Raw genomic sequence first — 27,800 nt, 5'->3', positions numbered from 1 at the left:
TATGAACAATTATGTAACTAAGTTCCATCAGTCAGAAGATGACAATATTCTCTCACGGAATTCAGCTGTTGCTTAAAATAAAAGGATTCCTTCAGTAAATTAATATTTAAATTCCTCAATCCAGCTGTTATTAACGAACCTTTCGCTAAGTCCAAATATATATTCAGACTTGTGCCTGCTATTGCAAGAGACGCACCAATTGAGGAAAAAATCGATATCTTCAGAGATGGTTTGATTTGAACATAGAGAAAATATATATGTACAACAACTGATTTAAAAACATTAAGGTAAAAAATGTAATAACGGCCTGCTTCTTGCCAGTCCAGCAGAGTTGGTCCTTACAGAATTAGTGAAGATCAGATTGTCAGTTGAGAAAGACTACGAATAATTAGGTGTGTAGTGCAAAGATGATATAAGCTACAATAATGTGCTTCTTATCACCTAAATTAGGGGGCCTCACATTTTTCGTTAGCTGAGAACATTCCTTCAATAAAAAATAAGGTTTTCATAACCAAAGTATGTAAGAAACTAGTTTTGCGTATTAAAACAAAGAACATCAGCAAAAGGAAATAAAATACTAAAGTCAAATATTTACTATGCATAGACAATGAAATAAGGGAGGATAGAATTTTACAACTGGTCTTCGCACAGAAAACTGAACTGCTCCTAAAACTGAAGTACTAAGTGCATATGATTGCTTCCATGTTATGCATAACCCAAGCTTATGTAAAAAATAGACAAATAAATAACATACGTTAACGTCTTGATCAAAATAGATAATATATCAGTGTATTTACAAATTTAGCACCTATATTTTCGATATCTGAGGTACCGAATACAGCACTGTTCATCGTATTTGGCACATCAGATGCTAAAATCATCCTGTATTTGGCATCCCAGTTGACGAATATAGGCCAGTCGTGCCATAGTTTGTCATGTGTCATTTCATGTCGCATGGTGATTAGCATCTAAGGTTTAGCACAACTTTGTTTCATCAGGCATGAGTGAATAAATAAAGAAAAGAACTGAATGAGTAAGTGTATATGTCATTTTGTGTCATCTCTCTGCATAGAGTGCGGTACCTACTGGTGATAGTGAGACCGAATAGAATGCAGTAGCATAACTTTGTTGCATCAAGGCACGAGCGAATAAATAAATAAATGAACTAGATGAGTGAGTATGTGTAAATTTGTTTAGATGCAATTTTGTTGATATTTTATTATTCATTTAATGTATTTATTTGGGTAATTTTGTAGTGAATTAACGTTGGAAGGATACAGATTCTAATTTGTGGAACATTAATAGATGTAAAGAATAATTATCATATAACCCGACATAGAGGTTACACATGCTGTTAAACATTACATTTGATATGAGGTTTTTTGTCGGTGTGTGAACAGACACTAACCATAAAGAGATGATGACAAAAAAATATTGGCATGTACGGTACACCTAACGACTAACTTAATAGCATACCGCTGCTAAACCTAACATTCCTTAGGGAATGAAAATAGACCGGGTTATAATAGATGCTCTTTACTGAGTGCATATAGGATATTTACCCTTCCTCAGAGCATCGGGGTCTGAAGACTTAGCGCGACATACCCTCTCCCACTTCCTTTCCGTCTAATCCTCGCGAGCTTCAGCTGCAACGCGCTCCTCTGCTACCTTCCTCATACGCTCCTCCTCCTGACGTTTAAGCCGTAGTTTCTCCTACTGTTGCTCGTACTCCCGGTGTTCGTACGTTTCCCTCCTCCACCATATACTCATTTGGACCCACTGCTTCTGGTCCTCACTGTGCTCTATATCCAGGCATTCCATGAAGTCACAGAGAAGTGGAGGAGACTAGACAAATAAAAGAAGATGAGAGATTAATAAGATAGTACATGAAATTATATGGAAAGTGCCACATGAGTGATGTATGTCGCTATACCAATGGGTACTCGTACGGTCCATATCAAGGCTTGTCATACCGGTAGTTGGCACATATAAAGAAGCGTAGACCATAGGTGTAGGAGATGTCCTATGACTCACGAAGCCTACAAGGGTCACCACAGAAGCACATCGGCGGTTCGACCCCCTGAGGGATGAAAATCCCCTAATGTTTCTTGGGTGGGCTTGGTGGAGCTGAGGAAGACATTGCAGTTGATAGAGCTGAGGAAGAAGTGGTCTATCCATGGATGAGGATGGGGTTATCTATGGTGGCTGGGGGCTAGTGCATGGACTGAGTGCATGGGCTTGGCTGGGGGTTAAAGCATAGGATTCCCTGTGAAATCTGGAAAAGTTATAGCACTGATGCTTGGCAGAGATTCCCTGCAAAAGCTACGGTCATTTCATTCTGAAAAAGTTCAACATGAGTTATTGTTGGCTCTGCATGGAGGTATGGATTCCTATGAAAGCTGAGTCATGTAGTCAGTTCATGTTTATTGCATAACTCACGACAGTGGTGTTGTCATTTTATAGTTAAATCTAAGTCGTGTGGTCACTTCTTGTCTAAAGATTAGCTCACGACAGAGGTGTTGTAATTTCATAGTAAAAGCTGAGTCGTGCTGTCACTTCGTGTCTAAAGGGTGTCTCATGACAGAGGTGTTGTCATTTAATGCTTAAAGATCTATCATGTGGTTACTTTATGTCTAAAGCCTGATTCAAGATAGAGATGTTGTACTGGTGTCCTCTTATCACTAATGTGGTCCATGAATTTGTTGTAGTTGCTTGTAACTGCATGATTTTGGAGGCCTGTTTGCTCGGAGAATAGATTTTTAGTGGGTGTGGAAGTAACATTTATCCCTTCGATCTCAATCTAAAGTCAAAGGCTGCTTTAAGTATTCATCCTAAAGTAAGCAATCCTTGTGTGTTGAACGGTTCATACAATCACATGGTTGATGCTAGAGCTGCAATTAATGTTGGTCCTCGAGGTGCTGGTAATACAACCCCGGTCTATGCCAGTCCCCAAGGTTCTCGTGCTACAACATTAGTCATAAGAGGACACTATCACAAGCATTGGTGTGTCTAAAACCTACGTCAGGACAGAGATGTTGTCATTTTATAGTTAAAGCTAAGTCGTGTGGTCACTTCTTATCTAAAGATTGACTCACGACAGATATTTCATGCTTAAAGCTGTGTTGTGTGGTAACTTCGTGTGTACAGTGTGATTCACGACAGAGATGCTGTGCTGGCAGTAGGGGTGCTGTCATTTCATGCTTAAAGCTGCGTCGTGTGGTCACTTCATGTCTGAAGCCTAACTCACAACAGAGGTGATGTGCTGGCAGTAGGGTGTGGTTGTAGCAGTGTGTGTTTCCAATTGAGGCTGTGAACAACTATAAAAAAACAATGCTGAACTACGTATGTTATCCCTGCCCCAAACACAAGACAAAGTAAAGATATGGCGAGTTCTGGTATGCCTACGTTTGCTATACCATCGCCATTGTGCAAGTGTGGTACTGCATGCAAAATGGAGATATCCCATGATTAGACATAAAGTTCACAAATAGTTCGTAACATAGTACGATAATAGTCCTACCTGACATTTGCATAGTTCATAGTGCATAGATATTGAATACCTAGGTTATCTTAAGAAGGCGGAGGAAAGTGGCGACGCAAATTAGCGGAAGAATGCCAGCTGTGCCAGTCAATGTTATTAGAGCAAGATGGTTATCATCTTCGATGTGGTGATGGAAAGTTGTAAAGATGAGTACCATTAAATCCACCATCATTTTCAGGGTCATCAATGCCCTTCGGAGATGGAGGCCTCGAGGGAGGGGTCATTGTAGCATGAAATCATCATTGTCATCATCATCTTGAGCTATCACTGTAGTAGTACGTCCTATTTCCTTATCGGTTGTACGCCATCTGGTTGCGGTGTGTGAACGTCCTCTTGCAGTGTTCCTTGAACCTTCCCCTGTATTGCTACTAGAACGTCAAGACATTGGGGGTATGAAATCATCACCCTCATTATTTTCTAGATGAGTAGTAGAGGGTGCCCCTGTACCCCTTAGGTTTGCTGACCGTCGTTGTCCACTACGCTAACCAAGCATTACACCCCTGCCGAAGATCATATACATCGCCAAGAAGCTTGGGATTTCTTTGTTGATCAACTCTGCGTCTTCCAGGAACACCTAAGCAAAAGAGGAGCATTCGAATCAATGTAACAAAGATAAGTAGGGTGACCAAATAGGAAATAACGAACCTGAATGTGGGATGCATACTAGTCAGGCAACATCACTATCTTTTTTTGGCTTCTAGAGAAACCTAGCACAGAAGGATGGTAGGCTAGTTCGCACACTCCGAGGTACCTTGGACGCCGCTCATGCAATAGGGCTCTAAGGTCATCGATGGTTATATGTTGGAGCAGAGCGGTTAACGCAGAACACAAGGGTCTTTCATTCAAGTTGGACACGGCTTGGATTAAGTTGTTCTCATTGAAGGGATTATCCTTCCCTCCATGCACAACCTGCAATAAGATATGAAGTGCTATATCGATCATTGTATGTGTCTATGGAAATCCTGTTCTAGAAGATCTTGCTATAAATTTATTGATTCGTGCCTACAACGTTCTGCCTCTACACCAAACCAGGAATCCTTAAATATTTCAGAAACATGAAACTAGTACTAAATATCACAATTAATATGTAACAATGCTTAAGAAATAACTAATAAATAAAGTTATATGCCATAATTATTTGACAAGCATTAAATAAATTAAAAATAATTACATTAACAATACAACGAATAAGACATAATAGGGATGACTACGACATTAAAATGAATAATACATGTGTCATGAACAAGTTATGTGGTGGACTATATGCACCGAAGTGTTTTTGTCCTTGGGGTTACCTTTATGATGCTGCAGTGTAGGGAATAGACTTTTTAGTGCTACCCCTAATAGGCCAGTACAGTCTAGCCAATCGGCTATTCAATAATGCGGCATCTGTCCACTGCCCTCAGGAAATCTTCTATATAAACACCAATCGATTTTTTACTCACACATCTTCTGACATCGAATTGAATTGAGAGAATGGTGTATCCTCATCCTCTAGATGGCCCCATCTATCCACCACCTCCACATCCCTATTTAGACGTCTATGGTAGAGATTTCTACGGAAACCACAATGCTCTTCCTTGCTCATTTTGGCCGCCATGTCGACATGGAGATGATGATGTAGTACAAGTTTATAAGCATTTCGGTGACACATGACGCCGATCCTTCTGTTGTCCACATTTCAGAGTAAAAAAAATAACACTCACTTTCTTTCCTATTTTCTCAACAACTTTTACTTATCTCGTCAATCACTTTTCCCTGACGGATAATTGTGGGTTCCAGTACTGGATTGACCCACGCATAGAACCACACATTCAAGAATACATCTGTCACCTTCACGTAGTCATCAAAACTGCAGGAACAATTGTGCCAATAGAGAGCCAGAAATGTGAGAAGAAGCTATATCCCGCCTCGCATGGCGGGTTGGAGGAACAACTGGGAGTAATACTGATGTGGTCTAGTGGTAGGCAGAGGATTTGATTTCGTATTTGATGTGTATTGCTTTTCATTCCCTAAGACATGTTAGGTGAAGCGTCGGTACACCATTATATGTTTCGTATATGCCATCATACATATAAATAAAAGAAAAGTTATGTGCCATAACTTTTGACAAACATTAAATAAATGAAAAGTAATTACATTAACAATACAATGAATAAGACATTAAAGTGAATAATTATGATATTAAGAACAAGTGCAAGTGCACCAAAAAATTGCACTGGCTACTCAACGACGACGATGCCGCACGCAATCCCCAGGAGTGTAAGCGTTTGGCAGGTGTGTGGCCCTCATCCCAGCAGCCTCCATCTACAATTTCGTCCACTCATTCCATGCGTCATGGATTTCACTCCACGAGATCGGCGCTGAGGACGTCTAGATCACTGATCACCTGGGAGTAGCTACCATGGTCTTGTTGCTGACTCCATCTCAACCTAGCATGCATCCACCGATACCCCATCGTAGGCCTCATGCCATCAGAGATGGGGACTGGATAGTAGCTCTTGAGCACCCAAGGCTGACAAACTGGGAGGTACTCCCAGCTCCATAGTTGTAAGAGGTGTAAGCAACCTGTTACAGATCCTTTCTTCTTTGATCGTTGGGTTACATCACACAATCTTCTGTAGGTGGCAGCCAGCATAGCAGATCCCCAACTGTAAGATGTCGGCTCGTAAGGATGTGAAGTGAGCTGGCTCGCTAACCATACAATATGGGGAACGACATAATCGCCTGCCGTGTTACAGAACATGATGCCTCCCAGCAGGACATATAAGTACCTCATAGTGTTGTATAACTGTAGCCTCATCCGCATCCGGTGGGCATGGACCAAACTGTGGCAGCCCATAAATCTAGGACATGGAGAGGCCTACATCCTTCTTATCACATTGCACACCAAACCTATAAGATGCAGAGAGTCAATGAAGCTTGAATAGCACTACAATATTTGAAGTACATTGCATAACAAATAATTACCTGCCTTCAATATAACCCTTCCACTGTTCCTTTGTTGGTCGTGAAACTACTAACGGGGCATCTCTAATTGGCAGCCTAGTTAGCATGACTACATCCATCAATGTTAAGGCCATCTCGCCGAAAGGAAATTAGAACGTGTGCGTCTCTGGATGCCACCAATCGACTAGACCTGTGAGCAGTGTCTCCTCAATCGCCGGGAGAGGTGTCCTGCCACCGGCTGCCATGGGAGCTTCGGCCATCATGAGAGGGAAAGGTAGTAGTCCTGCCCGTGCGAATGGCTCGGGAATCGAGGGTCTAACACTTTAATCGTGTGGACACTCCGGGCTCACAATGGAAGCAACTGCAAGAGGTATCCAATGCAAGTACTGAGTTAGCAGCAAATTATCGTGGCAATTAAGAAGCACATATAAACGTGGTACCTGCTGCCATGTGAAAATCATCCATCTCCTATGGTTCTCGTCGTACCGCTACTGAAGAAGCTTAGGAGATCACCATGAGCCATGATAATGATTTCAAGCTTCATGGTCTAATAAATAGGTGAACAACAATTTAGAATATATTACAAGCTTCATGGTTTAAAAAATAGGTGAATAACAAGCTTTAAGATTCAATAAACATCGCCCATTATGCCAGTACCGTACAATATATTACAAAATATGTAGTACAACTAACAAGTAAATAACAATTTAGAATACAAACCTTGTCTGTGATTAACTTCAAAGAACAAAATAAAATGCAATAACTCTAATACAGTATAGTTCGATAGTGGCCTGATAGTTTCCTGTCGGGTCGGGCATGTCATCTTGTCATGGCCAGGTTGTTTGCAAAGTTTGCACTTGCGTAGGCCGTCAACATCATCAGCTTCATCCATATCACCTTGCAGTCATGTGGCTCTAGGCCTGCTAAGATCCGTGCGTCATGCTCGGGGATAAGGTATCCACTTAGACCCCTTGATCACTTTGTAGCTTCTTCCTATGTTGAAGGTGAAGGTGACATGCCCTATAGGCAATCATAGAGATGATTGTATCACACACCTATGTTTATGTACTACCGAATAATGTGTTATTCCAAGAATGACTATCATTTACATTGATTGGTAAGTATGTGACTTATTTATGAAACTCTTTGTTTATATCATGATGTTATTCTTAGTCAATCCCTGGTCGCATATCATTGTGATGATACATAAGACCAGCACATGTATTGATTGATGATCACGTTTCATGGATCATAGATATAGAGATACCAGGTCAATAATGTGGACATTTATGTTAGAGAACATGATGTTGGATAGACCCACCTTGAGATACTGCTGGGATTATTATTTATAATGTGACATTAGTTGTTATCTTAAATGGTGTACCTGCATGATCCTTATACCTAAGATCGTCATTGATTTCCAGAATGTGTAGTGTCATACTTTGAGGCTGCCAAACGCTATTCTGTAACTGGGTAGTCATAAAGGTAGTTTTCGGGTTTGTCATGAAACATGTCGTGGGGTATGAGCGATCAAGATAGAATTTGCCCCTCCTTGGTAACAGAGATATCTCTGGACCCCTTGAGGTAGTTGGATTGAGAGTGTGCATGGCTATGCCAATATGATTAAAGAGTTAATCATGATGAATCCACTACTTGATCGAGTGAATGGTCGAGCTATCACAAGGGTGGCAAGTATCTCGCCTTGAGCTTGACTGGTATCGTGAGGCGAAGGGATTGATGCATGTGTATATCAAGGTTCAGCCGATATGATCTTTTATGTATACTCGGGAGTCAACATGTCCTACTAGAGACTACTATTAATTTTGGTTTGGAAAGGGTTTTTGAGTCGTAGCCATTTGTACATGAACCTAAAGGGTCACACACTTAATGGGGAAAAAACACGTGAATTGGATTCGTATATGGGTTTTGATTGGATTGTGATCCATGAGAAGTTAGAGTCCTAAAAGGTTTCCAACGTGGGAGCCCATTGAGCTCTATATAAGGAGAGGCATGGATAGGGTGTGCCCAGGTTGAGCCACTCCGAAACCCTACCTGTAACCTTCCACACAATATCCCAAAACCCTAGCCGTGCATGTGGTGCTAGCACATCGGTGCTCGGCGTTTCTGCCCAGTACGTGTGGATACCGTAGAGGAATTGCTGCTATTGCGGCGCTGATCTTCTCGGCGAGTCGAACGGGAGTTGGTCGAGGAGCACGACCACCTACTCGGGGTTGGTCGAGTAGCACGACCACCTGCTCGGAGTAGGACAAGGAGCGTGACGACCTGCGCGGGGCTAGTCGTGAATTTGATCGAGAAGCTGCTCGAGGAGTTTAACACGCACGATGTTGGATCGGTCTACTCCAACCCTTCTTCCGCTACACTGTGCCTCAAGCGGTAACGATCTATGATCTCCTACTAGCTTAATTTCCTGGGTGAATGCAGTAGAAATTTTTTGTTTTAGGCTAGCATAGTCTACCTGTTCCCTACAGAAGGATCGCATCTTTGAAAGCGATGTGCTCCTCAATGCATCAATCGTGAAGTACGGTGATACGTACTATGATCCTTCATAACCACTCATGTCCCTGCAAGTGCTAAGACATGCGAGCATGGGATATGATGTAGTTTTGATTTATTGCATGTGCACTTCACCTCGTGAGGCCCAAGTTGACATTGCTGCATTTTGTCCCCTGTGCTATATCCTGAAGCATACTTACGGCGACACATGACCTCGAATTCATTATCGGCCCGGTCGTAGATACTCGTCCGATAAAAGTGTGCCTTGTTCCTCCTTCTGGATATTATTTCATCCATCTTAGGTGCGAACCGCATGCTGCACTTCATAGCAGTATTACCAAAGTCTCGAAAGTAGTCTGCTGTTTTATAGAATGTGAGCTCAATGATGATACACAACGGGAGGCCACGTACTCCCTTTAGGATACTGTTCAACGCCTCCACTATGTTCGTTGTCATGATGGTGTACCTAACATGGGAAATAATAATTTTAGAATACCTATTTTCATAAGAAAGGATAAAATATGATTATTAAAATTCTATGTGCTAACCTGGCACCGTGAGTGTCATGGATTAGGGACTAACGCTCCGTCGGCTTCCCCGTTATCCACTGGCTAAACGTAGCACGTGAACGGCTAACGATAGTTTGGCCCCCAACCATTTGCGTTCGGAGATGGTCCTCTTGTGATTGTTCCTCTGCCATCATCTTGCAGGTGGTCTCATTTAACTCTCTCTATATCTCGTTGAACTTCGTCTGTTGGTTCTGAAGACATAACCCTTTGAATCTCTTTACAAGTGACTTATTGTGGTACCTTGTGTACAGGTTTGCACCCAAGTGTCACATGCACCATCTTCTCTCCAAGCCATGCAATGGAGTAGTTTGTACTATTATGCAACACATCCAACACATGGAGAAGGCCCTTATTGTGGTTTGAAATGATGCAAAATCGTTCTCTATTTCCCACGACACGTGTCCTCGTCAAGGTGAGAAACCATAACCAGCTATCATTATTCTCACTCTCGACCATTGCAAAGGCGAGTGGAATGATCTGATTATATGCATCCGCCACCATCGCTGTCATAAGGGTACCATGGTACTTGCCGCTCAGAAATATGGCATCCACGCATACAACCGGCCTGCAATATCTGAAAGCTTCGATGCATTGTCCAAAGGACCAGAATAACCTGATGAGGTATTGGTCAGTGGTGCTGTATGACCCATCATCTAGTTTGATTGACTCATTGGCCATGGCCTACTGAGTCCCTGGATTCATAATGGCAATCTTCTGCAAGAGCCTCAAAGCATAGTTGTAAGACTCTTCGAAGCTTTTAAACAACATCTTCAGCGCCTTCTGCTTCGCTCGCCCTGAGGTGTGGTAATTGATCAGCATACCTAGTTTGTAGCTCCCCCATAATTGATTTTGGCGACAAACAAATATTCGTGCCAACAAGGATGATGAGAAGTTGGGCTATGAACCTCACATCAATGACGTGGCTTACATTCCTAATAGTCTCTTCGTTGTATGTATGTGAGATGTGTCTACTGATCATAAAATAGTTCTTATATCTCGGCTTATGTGCTCGTACGAAGTAAGGACAATTCGAGTGCTTGATACACCTGACCTCATACTCCATAGGGTTAGATCAGACGTACTTGTGGTCCCTTCTTATCGTTACAACATAATTGCTAATAAAGTGGATAACCTCCCTCCTGTTATGAAACTGTTGCCTGACTTGGATGTCACTATTCTAGTATCCCAGTTAGATAAGGTGTCATACTCAACGACAGCACAATCCAACAGCCCAGCACCATGAAAATACTGGATTGCCGACACTAGGTCATCATTGTTAGCAGCTTCTTCATCCCCGCTACCACCGTCTTCATCATCCATGCATCCTGCATCTACCTCAGAAGGGTTTACTCTAGCTCCCTCTCTACCGAAATTGCCCTCCCTGATATGCCCACCATTCTCTTCATGCATCACCTACTAGCTTGATCCTTCTACAGTAGTCACTGCATCACGATGCACTAGTTGTGGCACTATATTTACGTACACCCCTATATTAAAGTTCTACTCTAATGCCTTGCGTGAGTACAAAGCCTATACGTTATTCCTTCTCATCTCGAACAACATATGGACAACGACTGAGCTATTTGGAACAAGCCGTGGCCACACACCCTCTAGGATAACAGTATAAGATTGTTGGTTCATACACAAAAGACTCATAACATGTGATTTCAGACCATCTAAGTCAATATGTACCTCAATTGAACTCTCTATGTGCTGGTAGTTTTGAATTGTTATGAGCCTCCTGTGCAAAACAGCGGAGCGTTCTCCATAATAAATATAGAAAGTCATATCATATCTGCTAAATAAAGATATATGTAATAAAATAATTACTTAGATGTATGTACAATAGTTAACAATGCTAAATACTTAAGTAATTAACAAGGCTAATGAAATCATCAACATTAAATTTAAATGTAATAATTAATATTTAAGATTGAATTAAAATATTAATTAAACAGTCTTACACCACTATCCATCCATAATTCACATCACATACCATCAGTGACTACCTCTCTAGCCATGCAGTTGTTCAGTGCACACCACTATTTTAATAGATTGAATAAAAGTATTAATTAAACATACGAACATCACTATTAATTACGAATCTCAATTTAACAAATTTTCGATGCATTGTGATTTTAATCGAATCTTTCTGTTCAACCCAAGTTTTTGCACTGATACCCTACTTACACATATGGAGAGCATGCATGAACTAGGCATCACCGTACGCCACCACTAGTTAGATAATCTAATTACAATAACTAATCAAACTAAGCAAATAATCTAAGTACTCTAATTTATCTAATTAATATAATTAAACAAACGTAATTGAACTGATTAAACAATCTACTTACTCTAATTACTATTATTGCTACATGCATTAATTAAATACATAATCTAAGTACTTACTACACACTCACGCTACTGCTCCTCCTCGCCTCAGGCTGATTCTCCTCACCTCGTGCTGCTGCTTCTCCTCACGGTGTTACTTCTCCTCGCCTTGCATTGCTTCTCCTTTGCTCGCGCTGTCGCTTGTAAACTCTCTTCTGAAGCTGTTGTGCTCTCATCTTATAGCCAAAAACAACATCACAAAGGCTAAAAGTAGTGGGGACAGTGGCGTGCGGGCTATAAAAATGGGCAAAAGCGCCGGTCGCATACACCGAAAGCACGGGGATAGGACGTGACACGACATGACATGAGACCATGTGTGTGGCTTTCGGAAAATGAGGTGCTAAATACGGACATTGTACACTGTATTTAGCACCTCAGATGCTGAACACAACTAGTTTTCAGCAACTGAGTTATCGAATACGGGATACAGTACCGTATTTGGCACCTCAGATTTCGAATATGGTTGGGCCTATCGATTTTCGGTGTCTTAGGTTCCGAAATCAAGTTTTCGGTTTTTGAGGTAACCGAATACATATGCTAGATTTATAAATATACCAATATATTATCTATTTTGATAAATACATCAACATATTTTATCTATTTTTCTATTTTTACCTACATAACCTTGCACAGGTCATATGGTGAATGTGGCTGCTCTTGCTCACCACCTTTATCGAGAGTTATTAGGATTGGGCCGGACATTGAACCGACAAAGCCCTCGGTTCACAGTTTGATTGATCGAACCAGTTGGACCGCTGGTTCATAGCGTATAAATAGTATAAGGTTAAATCCTAATCACAATGGCAGGTATGGTGCGGTGCTAAGGAATAAAGGCTCCAACCCTCAAGTCTCTATAGCCGGTTTTTTCGACGATTTTCCTTGAAAACTGGGCAGTCAAACCGGTTTTGAGCTGTTTGATTGCACAGACAGTCTTTTAGCTAGACTGGACCGTGGAGGCCCTGGTTTTTACCGGTTGAACAGCCGGCCTGGTTCGGCCTGGTCCTACTAACTAGGCCTTTATCAAGCCGCTGTATAACCCTGACCTCCGAAGGGTACAGTTCAGAGTAGCAGAGTGGGAATTGCCCGGCTTGAGACACCATGATTTGAAGAAGATGGTAAGGCAATGGACTGAGACACATATTGTCTCATGTTTCTTGAAAAAATAATGTGAAACTCAAAACCCACATAGCCACTCATCAGATGCCCTTGCCTACTAGTTTTTGCAATGCACTGCGCTGCAACTGGCACTTGAAGCACCACCGCTGCAACACAATTGTGTCGAGATAGTGCAGAGCTGCAGAAAGGCAACCAAAACATGAAGATGGGTGCAGTATTACATGAGTCTCACCTGAGACAGCCAAATAGAGCACATAGAGCACACAGAGAGAGAGAGATAACGAACCCTGACGACGCACCATAACCTGAAAGTCTGAAATTGAGCATTATACTACTACTGTCTTTTTTGTCGAAGGCAACAGGGCAAAAATCCAAAATTAGACAATATATATGAGCATATTTACTAAAATAGATAATATATAGTCGTATTTACTAATTTAGTATCCGTATTAAGGTACACGGTGTGTCAAATATAGACCGTATTCGGCATACGGTGTGCCGAATACGGGCTACAGTGCCATATTCGGCACATGGTGTGCCGAAAATGGTTTTTCCTGTGCCATCACGTCGCGGTCGATTTCTACTTTTGTTTTGGCCAGCTTTTGCTTTATTCTTTCGGCCGGCTTTTGCTTTGTGGCTTTCGACATGTCTTGCTTTTTTGCTGCAGGCACTCGCTTTTTCTTTTGGCCAGCAGGCGTGGCTCGCTTGCATGCAGGCTATAAAAGGGCTCAATTAGCAGTAGTGGAGCAGCACAGCGAGGAGTAGTAGTGCAAGGAGAGGAGGAGTAGCAGCGTTCGGTGATTAGCAGCAGTGGAGCAGCCAGGAGGAGTAGCAACAGCTAGGATGAGCAGTAGCGCGATGAGAGGATTGTCTTCTGTAATAGTAAGTACTTAGATTCTGTATGTAATTAATATTTAAATTAGTAAATATAATTAGAGTAAGTAGATTGTTTATTCCGTTCAAATACATTGGTTAAATGGTATTAAGTTGATAAATTAGAGTACGTAAAGTATTTGCATAATTTTATTAATGAATTTGATTAGTCAGTGTAATGAATTTGATAAATTAGAGCACATAGTATTTACGTAATGTAATCAAAGTTAATAGAGTTGTATGATTTATCACATTAATTAGTTTAATTGAATTAATATGATTAATTAGCTTACTCACATAGAACACTCCAGCTGACTAGGTAAATCTCACTCCATATATGCATGTGGACAGGTGGTAAAGGAATTTACAATGTGTGTGCTTGTGTGGTAATCGCAATTATGATCTCGTAACAGAATCTATCACAGTGTAACCGCAATTATGATCCCGCCATAGGCATGATAACCGGAGTTACGATCTCGCCACAAGCATCGTAACAAAATTGACGATCCCACCACAAAAGCAGTTATGATCCCATCAAAGACATGATAATCAGAGTTACGATCTCACCACAGGCATCGTAATCGAAGTTACGATCCCACTACAAAAATAGTTACAATCCCGCCATAGGTATGATAACCGGAGTTACGATCCCGACACAGGTATCATAACCGGAGTTACGAACCCACCACAAAAGCAGTTACGATCCCGCCATAGGCATGATAACCGGAGTTACAATCCCGTCACAGGCATCGTAACCGGAGTTACGATCCCTCCACAAAAGCATTTATGATCCCGCCATAGGCATGATAACCGGAGTTACGATTCCGCCACAGGTATCGTAACCGGAGTTACGATCCCACCACAAAAGCAGTTACGATCCGATCATAGGCATGATAACCGGAGTTACGATCCCACCATAGGCATTGTAACCGGAGTTACGATCCCACCACAAAAGCATTTAAATTTGGGGAATTTTCATTTAAAATTTGTAAGAGATTTTAAGTTGAAACTAGTTAAAATGGGTTCTCTGTTATTTAATCTATAAGCACAAAAATCGGTGTGATTTTAGAAGTTCTATAAAGTCACTTTTTAAATTTATGAAAGAGGAGAGAAAAAATGGAGTTTTGAAGCAAATGCTAGTTGGCTTCTCTCTCGTCTCTCTGTAGGATAGCGAGCTGGATAGCTTTTCTGCTGGTTAAGTAGAGTAACATGAGGTGCCAAATATGACAATGTAGACCAAATTAATAGAACCAATTTGATTAATTAGCTTAATCACTTAGGTTAATGTATTGGGCGTAATTAGTTGTGTATCGTACATAAATCTAAGTAGTTATTTTTTTACATTTACGTTTATTTAGCAGATACACTATGACTATCCATATTTATTATGGAGAACATCCCGCTATTTTGCATGGGAGGCTCGTATCAATTCAGAACTGCCAGCACATAGAGAGTACGGTTGAGCTACCTATTAATATTAACTGGCCTGAAATCACATGTTATAAGCCTTTTACTTGTGAACCAGCAATTCTATAATGTTGTCCTAAAAGGTGTGCGGCCACGGCTTGTGCCAAATAGCACGATCATTGTCCATACGTTGTTCGAGTTGAGAAGGAACAACGCATAGGCTTTGAACTCACGCAAGGCATTGGAGGAGAACTTTGAAATGGGGGTGTATGTAAACATAGTATCACAACTGGTGCAAGTGAAGCGGTGACTAGTGTGGAAGGATCAGGCTAGCATGTGATGCATGAAGAGGAGGGAGGGTATGTCAGGGAGGGCAGTTCTGGTACATAGGGACCTGGAGTGGACCCTACTGAGGTAGATGCAGGATGCATGTATGATGAAGCCGATGGTAGCAGGGATGAAGAAGCTGGTGACAATGATGACCCGGTGTCGACGATCTAGTACTTTCATGGTGCTGGACTGCTAGATTGTACCATCGTTGAGTATAACACCTTATCTAACTAGAGATACCAGAATTGAGACATCCAGGTCAGACAACGGTTTTGGAACAGGGAGGAGGTCATCCACTTTATTAGCAACTATGCAATAATCATAAGAAGGGACTACAAGTGCTCTTGGTCTAACCCTACAGAGTATGAGGTTAGGTGTATCAAGCACCCGAATTGTCCTTACTTCGTACGAGCACATAAGTCAAAATACGAGAACTATTTTATGCTAAGTAGACACACCCCACATACATGCATCGAAGAGGCTGTTAGGAATGTGAGCCACGCCGTTGATGCGAGGTTCATAGCCCAACTCCTCATCACCCTTATTGGCACGAACATATGTTTGTCGCCAAAATCCATTGTACAGGAGGTGCAGACTAAGACGAGTATGCTGATCAATTACCACACCGCGTGGCAAGCAAAACAGAAGGTGTTGAAGATGTTGTTTGGAAGTTTCGAAGAGTCTTACAACTATGCCCCAAGACTGTTGCAGAAGATTGGCATGACAAATCCAGGGACTCAGTGGGTCATGGCGGATGAGCCGATGAAGCTAGAGGATGGGTCATACATCAGCACTGACCGATACCTCATTAGGTTTTTCTAGTCCTTTGCACAATGCATCGAAGCTTTCAGACATATGACATGAAGGATGTTGGTCTCTCCATGTCCTGGATTCATGGGCTACCACAGTTTGATCCATGCCCGCTGGATGCGGACGAGGCTACAATTATGCAGCATTATGAGGTGTACTTGTATATCATACTAGGAGGCATCATGTTCTGCAACATGATAGACGATTATGTACTTCCTCATATTGTATGGTTAACGGGTCATCTCTCATTACATCCTTATGAGCCGACATCTTACAGTTGGGAATTTGCTGTGTTGGCTGCTACTACAAAGGATTGTGTGTTGCAACCCAGCGGTCAAACAAGATGGGATCTATTTTAGGCTGCCTACACCTTTTACAGCTATAGAGCTAGGAGTACCTCCCGATTTATCGACCGTGGGTGAGCAAGAGCTACTATCCAATCCCTATCTCCGATGACATTGCAGATGACATGATGCCTACAATGGGATATTGGTGAATTCATACCAGGCTGAGATGGACTCACCAGCAAGACCATGGTAACTACTCTTGGGTGATCAGTGATCTGGACGTCCTTAGCGCCGATCTCGTGGAGTGGGATCCATGGCATATGGAACGAGTGGCCGAAATTACGACTGGAGGCCTCATCACATCCTCTTGTTTGCTTGACTCAGACTTATGGATAACCAGATGCTTCTTGTTGTACATGAACAATGTGGAAGTATATTCTCCTGAGCGTGTACAGAGGTAGTTCGGACATCGACAGTTGGTGCCAGTATCTCCCCCATGAGACGCTGGTCGAGCGCACGAGTAAGTGTGTTATTGTACGTACCATTATTACGTTAGATGATCTATGTTAATAAATTATAACTGTTTATGTCGCATACAGGAGGAGCACACAAGGGAACACATGCATGCATGACTAGTGTGTGGCTAATGCTGAGCACATAAACAGGTGGACGAAGTCAGCCGTAGTGGATGCTGTCATTCCTGCTGGACAGTATGACAACATCACGTACTGGGAGTACCTTTTGTAGTACCGTTCCCGTACGCGTTCCACCTTACTCAGCAGATTAGTACCGCCGGCCCCCAGACCCTTACCCGAGATCGTGTTCGCCTTCTTCATATGGTGGTAAGTGGTGTTGTACTTCTAACGATTTTCATTAATTATACATCCGTATTATTAACATGACCCTCATTTTATACAAACCGAAGCGGGGTACGAAATACATACGTAGCCGGAGCAAGCATATGGAGAAGCAAGTGGGTCATCAACACGGAGGGATCAAAACCCTCTCTAGGACTATATGAGGACAAGATGGTCTCGCTTGTTGTCCGCATTACGTGGTCTAGTGGTTGTGCGCCGCGTTCAAGTGGTACGACCTACCAGCCATGAACCCGTCCCGTGTCTCCCACAGTAGGTGCTCGTCCAGTACCCGTGAGGCACAATCATGAGAGACACCTTCGTCTATGGAGCATCATGTGCCACGTTTTTGTGCTAAAGCCGAGGAGTTCACGGAGGCTCCTGATCCCGAGCAGTGTACACTGGATTCACAGTCCCCTCAATGGACACAACCTCCTCAGACTACAATGACACGTCCACCAGTAGTATCAACTCATCACGAGGACGTCATTGACTGCACGTAGCAGACGGCAACCTGAAGTGGCACACAAGATTTTAACTGGGCTGCTGCATTGCAGGCAGTCAGCTTCACCAAGCTCCTAAGCAGCAAGTACCCATAATATCCCGATGCACTTATGGGTTCACAGTGGTATCAGCATGGTGAGACTTTGGCAAACCGAACTCCATCGGAGCACGTATTACAGGCATCCACACTTCCGCATGAGGATCGTACATCATGGTACATGCAGAGTTGAGTTAGCGGTTCTGGATACACGTTCGGTGGAGGTGCAACAGGACACGGCGATGATGATAACAAGCAAGGGCACATGTGGCAGGGGCCAGCGCAGGCCGTTGGGATGAGGGCCACACACCTGCCAGACGTTTACACTCCTGGGCATTGCGTGTAACGTCGTCGTCGTTGATGAGTTAATGCAGTTGTTCGGTGCACTTGTACTTGTTAATGACACATGTGTTATTCACTATATTGTATAGTCATCTGTACTATGTCTTATGCACTATAGTGTTAACGTAATTAAATTTAATTTACATAATATTTGTCAAATAATTAGGACACATAATTTCATTTATGAGTTACTTATTAAGCATCTGTACATATTAATTATGATATTTAATACCTATTTAATGTTTATTAAATAATCAGAGATTCGTGCTTTGGTGCAGAGCAAGAACGTTGCAATCAAAGATTAATACATATATGGTGGGATTCTAGTACAGGCTATGCATAGACACCTACAACGATCGATATAGCACTAAATGCCTCCTTGCAGGTTATGCGTGGATGGAAGGATGATCCCTTTAAGGAGAACAACCTAATTCAAGCTATGTCTAAATTGCATGCAAGGCCCTCCTGTTCTGCATTGATTGCTCCGCTCCTACATATAACAACCGATGAATTTAGGGCCCTCTTGCACAAGCGTCACCAAATGTACCTTAGGGTACACGAACTCGTCGACCATCCTTCTATGCTAGATTTTTAATGAGGCAAAGAAGGATGACGATGTTGCCCAACCAGTATGCATCTCACATACAGGTTCATCATTTTCTATTTGTAACCCTACTTATCTTATTGTCATTGATTCGAATGCTCCTTTTCTGCGTTAGACATTCCCAAACGACGCAGAGTTGATCAACAAAGAAATCTCGCACTTCTTGGTGATGTATATACTCTTCGGCGGGGGTATAATACCTAGTTTGTGTAGAAGACAACGAAGATCAACGAATCTAAAGGGTATAAGAGCGCTCTCTACTATTCTACCTGAAAATGACGAGGCCGATGAGGACAATAATTTCATACCAACAATACCTCGATGTTCTAACAACCATACAGGAGAAGGTTCAACGAATACTATAAGAGGACGTTTATACACCATATCAATATAGTGTCCAATCAACAACGAAATAGGATGTGCTCACCGTGATAGCTCAAGATAACGACGACAACGATTTTATACCACAACGATCCCTCTATCTGAAATCTCCATCTCCGAAGGACACTGATGACCATAAAGATGATGGCCTTAACTGCCACAGCTTCCAACCACCTTCTCGAAGATGGCAATTATCTTACCCTGATAGACTTATTACAGACACAACTGGCATTCTTTCGCTAATTTATATCGTCACTTTTCACCATCATCTTAAGATGATCAATGATACAAGGGTGAATGTTGTCACTACTATATTTTAAATTGTGCATATTCAAACATACCTAAATATTAAGACTGCACACTGACTTAGAGACTATATGCATGATGAATTACGAATTTTGAAATATATAGTTAAATTAGTAAATAATTTTAAATTTTATTGAAAGTTATCAATTACATGAAATGATAACACATCGACAAATAATTTTAAATTTTGTTAAAAGTTACCAATTAAATGAAATACCAATACATCGGCATCAAATGATAGTTAAATTAGTAAATAGTTTCAAATTTAATTGAAAGTTACCAATTATATGAAATAACAACATACCGATATCAAATGACAGAATCAAATCGCAACCGGATACAACCATATTTGGTAATTACATAAAATAACAATACACGCAAAAGAAAGCAACATACATATCTTGACAGAAAAAAATATCTTCGACATACCATATGCTAAATATGACTTTTTTATACACGATATACCGAAAATTAATTTTCAATATACCGTATACCGAACACAGATATTAAATTAGTAAATACGACTACATATTATTTATTTTAATAAATACGCTTATATATGTGATCTAATTTTAAATTTTTATCGATCAACAGTTACTAATACAGTAACACTAGTACTAAAGCTTTCTTTCCTAAAAAGAAGTGCTACTGCTACCAAGAGTAGAAAGGTACGGAAGCGCTACTGCTACCAAGAGTGGCATGATGCTAGTTGGGGTGGCCGGCGGTGGAGGGGCTGGAGCCAATCTGCTGCTGCTGGTGCGCGGCGAGCGGCAGCGCGCCGGGTTGGTGGTCGACGGAGGACGAGTTGGCCTCGGCGATATCGAGCTCGAGGTCCCTGTGTCGGAGCATAAGCAGCATGCGGCGGCCGTCGATGCGGAGGCGGTCGTTCAGGAGGCGCGCTCGCTCCATGTCGCGCTCCTTGTTGGCGCGGAACCGCTCCCACTTGAGCCGCTGCCGCTCCAGCTGGTATGCGCGGCGCTCCAGGGCCACCTGCTGCTCTTCCACCTCCACTGCGCGACGGCGCATCCAGCACCGCATCTGCTGCGGGTCTGTTATCGCCGCTCTCGCGGACGCCAGCTCGCTCTGCAGCTGCTGCACCATAGCCGACGGCTGGTCCGATGCCGTCCTCGCGCGCTTCCCACCGCCCTCCAGCTCGTCCTCGAGGTCATCCCCCGCCGCGCCGTCGCCGGCACCACGCCCGCGCTTGCCGCGCCCGCCGCCGTTGTGGTGTTGGAGGCGGTGGTACATGTGGCCGTCATCGTCATTGTCGTAGTCGTCCTCGTCATCCTCCTCGTTGTTGCTCACGGCGTCCTCGCTGTCGTCGTCGTCTTCTCCCGCGTCGGCGGAGGAATCCTTCATCGACGGAGCCGCATGCGCCTGGCGATGAGCGGCGGACGAGGCGGCAGCCACGGGCGCTGGCGGCGGATGGTGGAGGCAGGCGGCATCGCCCGCCGCGGCGGCGGCGTGCGGCGCCACGTGCGACGAGCCGGCCGCGCCGCTGTTGTGGTACGCGCACATCTCGCGGAAGAAGAGGTGCTTGGAGCTGAGCAGCTTGCGCGCCTCCTCCTTGGCCTTGGGCGTGAGCTCGTCGATGGCGTCGAGCAGCGCGTGGTTCTCGACCACCCGGCACGCCCGGCCGCGACCGAGCAGGTCGACGACGCGCTTGTACCGCTTGTTGAGGTCGTTGAACTTGTCCTCGCACTGCTGCGGCGACACCAGGAAGCCCTTGTCCATCATGGCGCGCGACACCGACTTCCACTTGCCCTTCTTCTGCTGCTGCGCCGCGGCGTGCCCGTGCGCCGTGGACGAGCCCGACTTCCCGTGCCCCGCCGCCGCCTTGCTTCCACCACCACCGCCAGCCGCTGCCATGCCCTCCCCGTCGTCTCCGACGCTGTACACCACCCTGATGAGCAGCCGCACCATGGCGTCCGTCCACTTCATCCTGGTCCACGGGCACCCCGCCTGCTGCTGCTGCACCACTCCCTTCCCGCCGCAGCCGTTTCCCAGCATCATCTCCTCGTCGTGTCCCGCCCTCGACGACGACGTGGAGTATGGCGAGAACGATGACGGCTGCTGCTGCCTCACAGGCTCCGGCTGCTGGAGCTGGAAACCGCCGCTGTGGTGGTGGTCCGGTTGCTGCTGGAACGCGGCGGGGAGCATCTGCTGAGGGTGCGCCGCGAGGTGCATGTCCAGCCCCAGCATTGCCGCTGACCCCACCACGCCGCCGCCCCGCGGCGCCATCCCCCCTCCGTCGCCTCTCTCCATCGACAAACCACCGATCTCAAAAGCCTCAACCACCACTTGTACCCTCGCTCGCTCTCCACTGCTCTCGTACGCTGCGCCGAAAGGAACCGGCCGCGGGGTGGGACTTTTATTGGGGGAGCGGAGCTGTGTGGGTGATCGGCCGCGCCGCCGGTTTCGCCCGTGCGGCCGCCTCCGCGCGTCGCACCCTTCAACCAACGGTGGGAGCCCACAGGCCCGCGAAACCGCCCCGGATCCCGTGCGCCCAGGCGTGTGCCCTGTTAAGCCCTTCTGGGGTCTATCTCCCCGCAGAAGATCCGAGACTGCCTGGGGGAGGACCGGATTGTGAAACAGCTGCGATGAGCGGGCTGCCCCTGGTTTTGGCCTTACCGGAGTTTCCTTTCCCTTCCTCCTTTTCTTTTCCCCCCTTGACATTATCTTGGAATTTGCAGAAAAGACCCCACTGTTGGGATTTGGCCTCACGTGGTTATTTTGGGTGCCAGTCAATGTGCAAGTGAGGGTCAAGTTGTTAAAAAAACTTCTGCAAGTGTTTGCTACATTTGCTTCCTCACCATGCACCAAATTGGCCTTTTAAAAAAAAAAGAGAGAATAGAATATGGTTCAGTCCGAACCCATAAATTTTGCGGTGAACAAAAACTTTAGGCTACTTTTCATGTGCTAGCTATTGTTGAGTTTGCCGATATTCATGCGTGGTGCCGTATTCATCGTCTATCCAACTACGAGGTGCATGGTGAAACGTAAGTTTCATATGGACTGGGATGAATGGCGTATCTCGATCTTTCATCTATTTAATTAGATATTTATCTATTTATTAATTTTTATTATTTATCATACAATTTGTTCACTTATATCTTTAATATAAATCTTGTCATAAATAAACGATCTCGTCATACTCGGCAAGGCTAATGGAAATCTCTCTAATACGTGCATGCAACGTTGGAAACAGCGGGGAGGCCTTCAGAGTTCAGGCCGTAGGTATATTACTAATATTTCAGAATAAGCTTAGCTATGTTGATATATCTCTATTAGAATAGTAAAAACTTTAATGTCTTCGATCGAAGGGATTGACCCTATAGGGTTCGAGTAGATGCGATCCAAGTCGGCTAGCAGGAGACCGGCATGACATCCTCATGCAAAGATGGCTCGTTTCGTGAGGTAAATTAGACAACACGACACGAAAAGCGCAAGTGCAGGCTCTAGTGCTGCAACACATAATAGCTCTGTCTACGCGGCGTCTCCTCTCTCTCCTGTGTCCCTACGAGACACCTTAGGACAGTGTTTGGATGGTCGGCTCCCCCTCATGCTTGCATCAACGCGTGAAGTCGTTTGTGCTAAGCGCGTGTTTGGTTGTCTGGGCCAGTTCTGTCGCTGCATCTGTGCGTGCAAACGTATCGAGCGAGCCTGGCTCCGTACGTACGTCAGAATTGGACGTACGGGTCGGGACTGGCTCGTCAGTGAAAAATACTATGCGTGATAATTTTTTTTATTTAACTTTAGATTTTATTTAGTGGTACAAGAGTGATCCAAAATTCTAAACGTTTTCGTGAGCAAACTAGAGCTCACTAGCAACCTATTTTAATTAATTTGATCTAAAAATCTAAGTCAATATTTAATTAAAATTCTTCAAAAATTATAAAAAATTCACTAATATTCTTATCCCGTGATGTACTAATTTATAAAAATATTTCCAACCTAGATTGTTTGGTAAAAAAGTGAGTTTCTTTGTAATGCAACGTATACTCATGCGGGCAACCAAACACAATCTTTTTCTAGCCAGACTCCGCACATACAGTCAACCAAACAGACCCTCATGCATCAACTCAGCCTAACTCAACTCAGCCTGTATGACTCGTACGAACCAGGCTGAAGATATTCGGGCAACCAAACAGACCCTTAATCGTGTTTGATTGGTTTGATAGTCGAGCTCATCTCGTCTCACTCAGCAATACTAATCTTGTCATTAGAGAGCGACTTTGAATCATTTAAGCTAACAAAATAAATTCTGAAAAAGTAGACATCGAGACATTAAGCAATACAACCAAACGTCTGATTTCTTGCTCAACCAGACAAACCAAGCGGCGACAAGGGATTCAAACATGCCTTTACTGACGTAAGAGAAGTACTCAATTAGTTCTTAATACTTGACACCTTTTTTTTACCGACGTTCCCTTACAAAACACCTGGCATCGTAATTCAACATTAACCAAACTACTACAACTAACAATATACCCTTATTGAAACATTTATTCTTTTCTAACGCAAATGGCAGGAACTGTGCCATTCAATCAAAGGGAAAGAGAGTTTATGTTACAAAACGTGCACGTAGCACGTCGTCTACCCACGGCGGGGTCAATTGCAGTGGCCGCACACAGGAGGGAAAAAGTCGCAGAACAAGCGGATAAGTGACCAGTGTAACACGAATGCTCATCTCCTTTTGTCGATGTCTCGGATCGCGACCCCTTACGTTGTCATACTTCTGTTTTGTAAGATAAGATCCGACGGTCACGTTCTTTGCATATCATTCTGTGATCCTACGAACTGATATCTTAATGGATTGATACTAAAATAAGTCGTCGAGGTCATCAAAATTATTTAAACAAAAAGTTATGCAAAGTTCTTTTTGAATTACATAGGACCCGCTACTCCGAATATAACTAAGAAAAAAAATAGACACGTTTAAATCTAAACAGACATGTAACTCGTTAGCTATCTCTACCAACCAAGTAGACACTCGGTTCTCCTTTGAAGAATAAATTCTCGAAAGACACATAATGAACGTATCTGGGATAGAACCTACGTGGGCTGCCTGAACGTCGTCGAAGCTAGCTACGCTCGGTTCTTAAAGGATAAATACTAGCTTTTAGCTGAAAGAACATACTTCTTAAAATTTATATGAGTTTCGTTGTTCATAATTCCTCATATCTTGTAAAGAAGAGCGATGCTAAGGTGACTTGCAAGTGATAGTTCTTTATCTCTTCTCTTCAATACCTAGTACTTGTTTTTCTCTTTTCTCTATGATATATGAAGACTCGTGCTAGTTACAATACTAAAAATATAATTTTTCAATTAAGAAATAATAGATATCTCTAACCATTAGAGATGTCCAGTAAAAATGTAAAAATAGGCAACATATATCGGTGTATTTACTAAAATAGACAACAGATCGGCGTATATGCAAATTTAGCACTTGTATTCGGCACCTCAAAATCCGAAAACCCGAATTTGGTACCTCAAACACCGAAAAAAGACCAATCCCACTATATTCGGCACCTGAGATGCCGAAAACGGTGAACAGTCCCGTATTCGGCATCTCAGGTGCCGAATACGGCCTCTGCCTTGCGTCGGGCTCGTGAGAAGCTAGAAAGATACCGTAGAAGCTAAGAAGTCAAAAAAGTACAAGTTTTTTTTATTTAACTCACGATTTTTTTAGTAAAAATAGTCCAAAAATTATAAATATTTTTATGAGCAAACTAGAGATCACTAGCAACCTATTTTAATTGGTTTAATCCAAAAAGCATGAGCCAATATTTAATTAAAATTCTCCAAATAAGTAAACTTTTATAAATTCTAGAAATATTAAATGCCTAAAATAAATTTTCAAAAATTATAAAAATTCACTAATATTCTTCTCATATGATGTACTAATTTATAAAAATGTTTTCGACCCTATGTTATTTGGTGAAAAAGTGAGTTCCTTGTAATGCTCCATTTATATGCTTTTTTTTATCATTTCATGTGCTATTCTCTTTTTAATTCAATTTGAATAAAAATAATTCAACATGAAATGATAAAAAATGCTTTGTCTTCACATGTTTGTTTTTAGCACAAGGCCATCATTTGAGAGGCAAAGATGGAAAAATAGACAACATACGCCGACACATTTGCTAAAATAGACAACATACTGGTGTATTTACAAATTTAGTACTCATATTCGGTACCTTAAATTCCGAAAAAACCTTGGAATAGACCGGGTTACAAAAGATTCTCCCTACTCAGTGCACCTGGGATATTTTCCCTTCCTCCTCCTGACGCTTAAGCCGAAGTTCCTCCTGCTATTGCTCGTACTCCCGATGTTTGTACGCTTCTCTCCTCTATCGTATGCTCATTTAGACCCACTGCTTCCGATCGTCACTTTGCTCCATATCCAGCCATTCTTTGAAGTCATAGAGAGATGGAGGAGACTAGAAAAATGAAAGAATGTGAAAGATTAGTAAGACAGTGCATAAAATCATATGGAAAGTGCCACACGAGTGAAATATATGTCGCTATACCGGTGGGTACTCGTACGGTTCATGTCGAGGCTTGTCGTATCGGTAGTTGGCACATATGAAGAAGCGTAGACCATAGGTGTAAGAGATGTCCTGGGACTCGCGAAGCGTACAAGGGTCACCACAGAAGCACATTGACAGTTTGACCCCTAGGGATGAAAATCCTCCAATGTTTTTGGGTGAGCTTGGTGGAGCTGAGAAAGACATTGCAGTTGAGAGAGCTGAGGAAGGACTGATCTATCCATGGATGAGGGTGGGGTTATTTATGATGGCTGGAGGCTGGTGCATGGACTGAGTGAAAGGGCTTGGTTGGGGGCTGGGGTATGGATTCCCTGTGAAAGCTGAAAAAGTTGTGGTACTGATGCTTTGCAGAGATTCCCTGCGAAAGCTATTCCTTGGTGTGGTCATTTCATTCTGTAAAAGTTCAGCATGAGTTATTGTTGTCTTTGCATGGAGGTATGGATTCCTATGAAAGCTGAGCCGTGTAGTCACTTCATGTCTATTGCATGACTCATGATAGAGGTGTTGTCATTTCATAGTTAAAGCTACATCGTATAGTCACTTCTTGTCTAAAGATTGACTCACGACTGAGGTGTTGTCATTTCGTGGTTAAAGCTGAGTCGTGCTGTTATTTCGTGTCTAAAGGGTGTCTCACGATACAGGTGTTGTCATTTAATGCTTAAAGCTCATCGTGTAGTCACTTCATGTCTAAAGCTTGATTCAAGACCGAGATGCTGTGCTGGTATCCTCTTATAACTAATATTGTCCCTGAAGATTGAGAATTTGTTGTAGTTGCCTGTGACTGCATGATTTTGGAGGCCTATTTGCTCGAAGAATAGATTTTTTAGTGGGTGTGAAAGTAACATCTATCACTTTGATCTTAATCCAAAGTCAAAGGCTACTTTAAGCATTCATCCTAAAGCAAGCAATCATTGTGTGTTGAATGGTTCATACAATCACATGGTTCATGCTACAGCTGCAATTAATGTTAGTTCTCAAGGTGCTGGTGATATAACCCCAGTCTATGCCAGTCCCCAAGGTGCTTGTGCTACAACATTAGTCAAAAGAGGACACTAGCACAAGCATTGGTGTGTCTAAAGCCTACATTAGGACAAAGGTGTTGTTATTTCAGAGTTAAAGCTAAGACGTGTGGTCACTTCTTTTCTAAAGATTGACTCATGACAGTGGTGTTGTCATTTCATGCTTAAAGATATGCCATGTGGTCACTTCGTGTGTACAGTGTGATTCACGACAGAGATGTTGTACTGTCAACAGGGGTGCTGTCATTTCATGCTTAAAGCTGCGTCGTGTGGTCACTTAATGTCTAAAGCACCATGTTCTTGTTTGGAGCCTTTAACGGTGATGCCTTTTTACTCAATGATAAATGATATTTATATAAAGTTTAGTATACGTCTGATTGCATCTAATTTGCAAAACAATGTAAAGAAAGAACAT

At 43.0% G+C, this 27,800-nt stretch overlaps 1 protein-coding gene across 1 annotated transcript; it reads right to left on the bottom strand.

Moving 5' to 3' along the window:
- Positions 1–20,332: 20,332 nt before the first annotated feature.
- On the bottom strand, positions 20,333–22,507 carry LOC133900643 (uncharacterized). The gene has a single exon (XM_062341842.1). It carries the CDS (start codon positions 22,489–22,491, stop codon positions 20,521–20,523), a length of 1,971 nt encoding a protein of 656 aa, XP_062197826.1. The 5' UTR covers positions 22,492–22,507; the 3' UTR covers positions 20,333–20,520.
- Between the last annotated feature and the right edge of the window lie 5,293 nt (positions 22,508–27,800).

The sequence above is a fragment of the Phragmites australis genome, chromosome 2, assembly GCF_958298935.1.
Source record: "Phragmites australis chromosome 2, lpPhrAust1.1, whole genome shotgun sequence".
Taxonomy (NCBI): domain Eukaryota; kingdom Viridiplantae; phylum Streptophyta; class Magnoliopsida; order Poales; family Poaceae; genus Phragmites; species Phragmites australis.
This window is presented reverse-complemented; position numbering and strand designations above follow the sequence as displayed.

Bases quoted from the DNA above. Each gene is read 5' to 3' on its own strand.
- LOC133900643 (XM_062341842.1), bottom strand. From the start codon at position 22,491: ATGTCAAGGGGGGAAAAGAAAAGGAGGAAGGGAAAGGAAACTCCGGTA.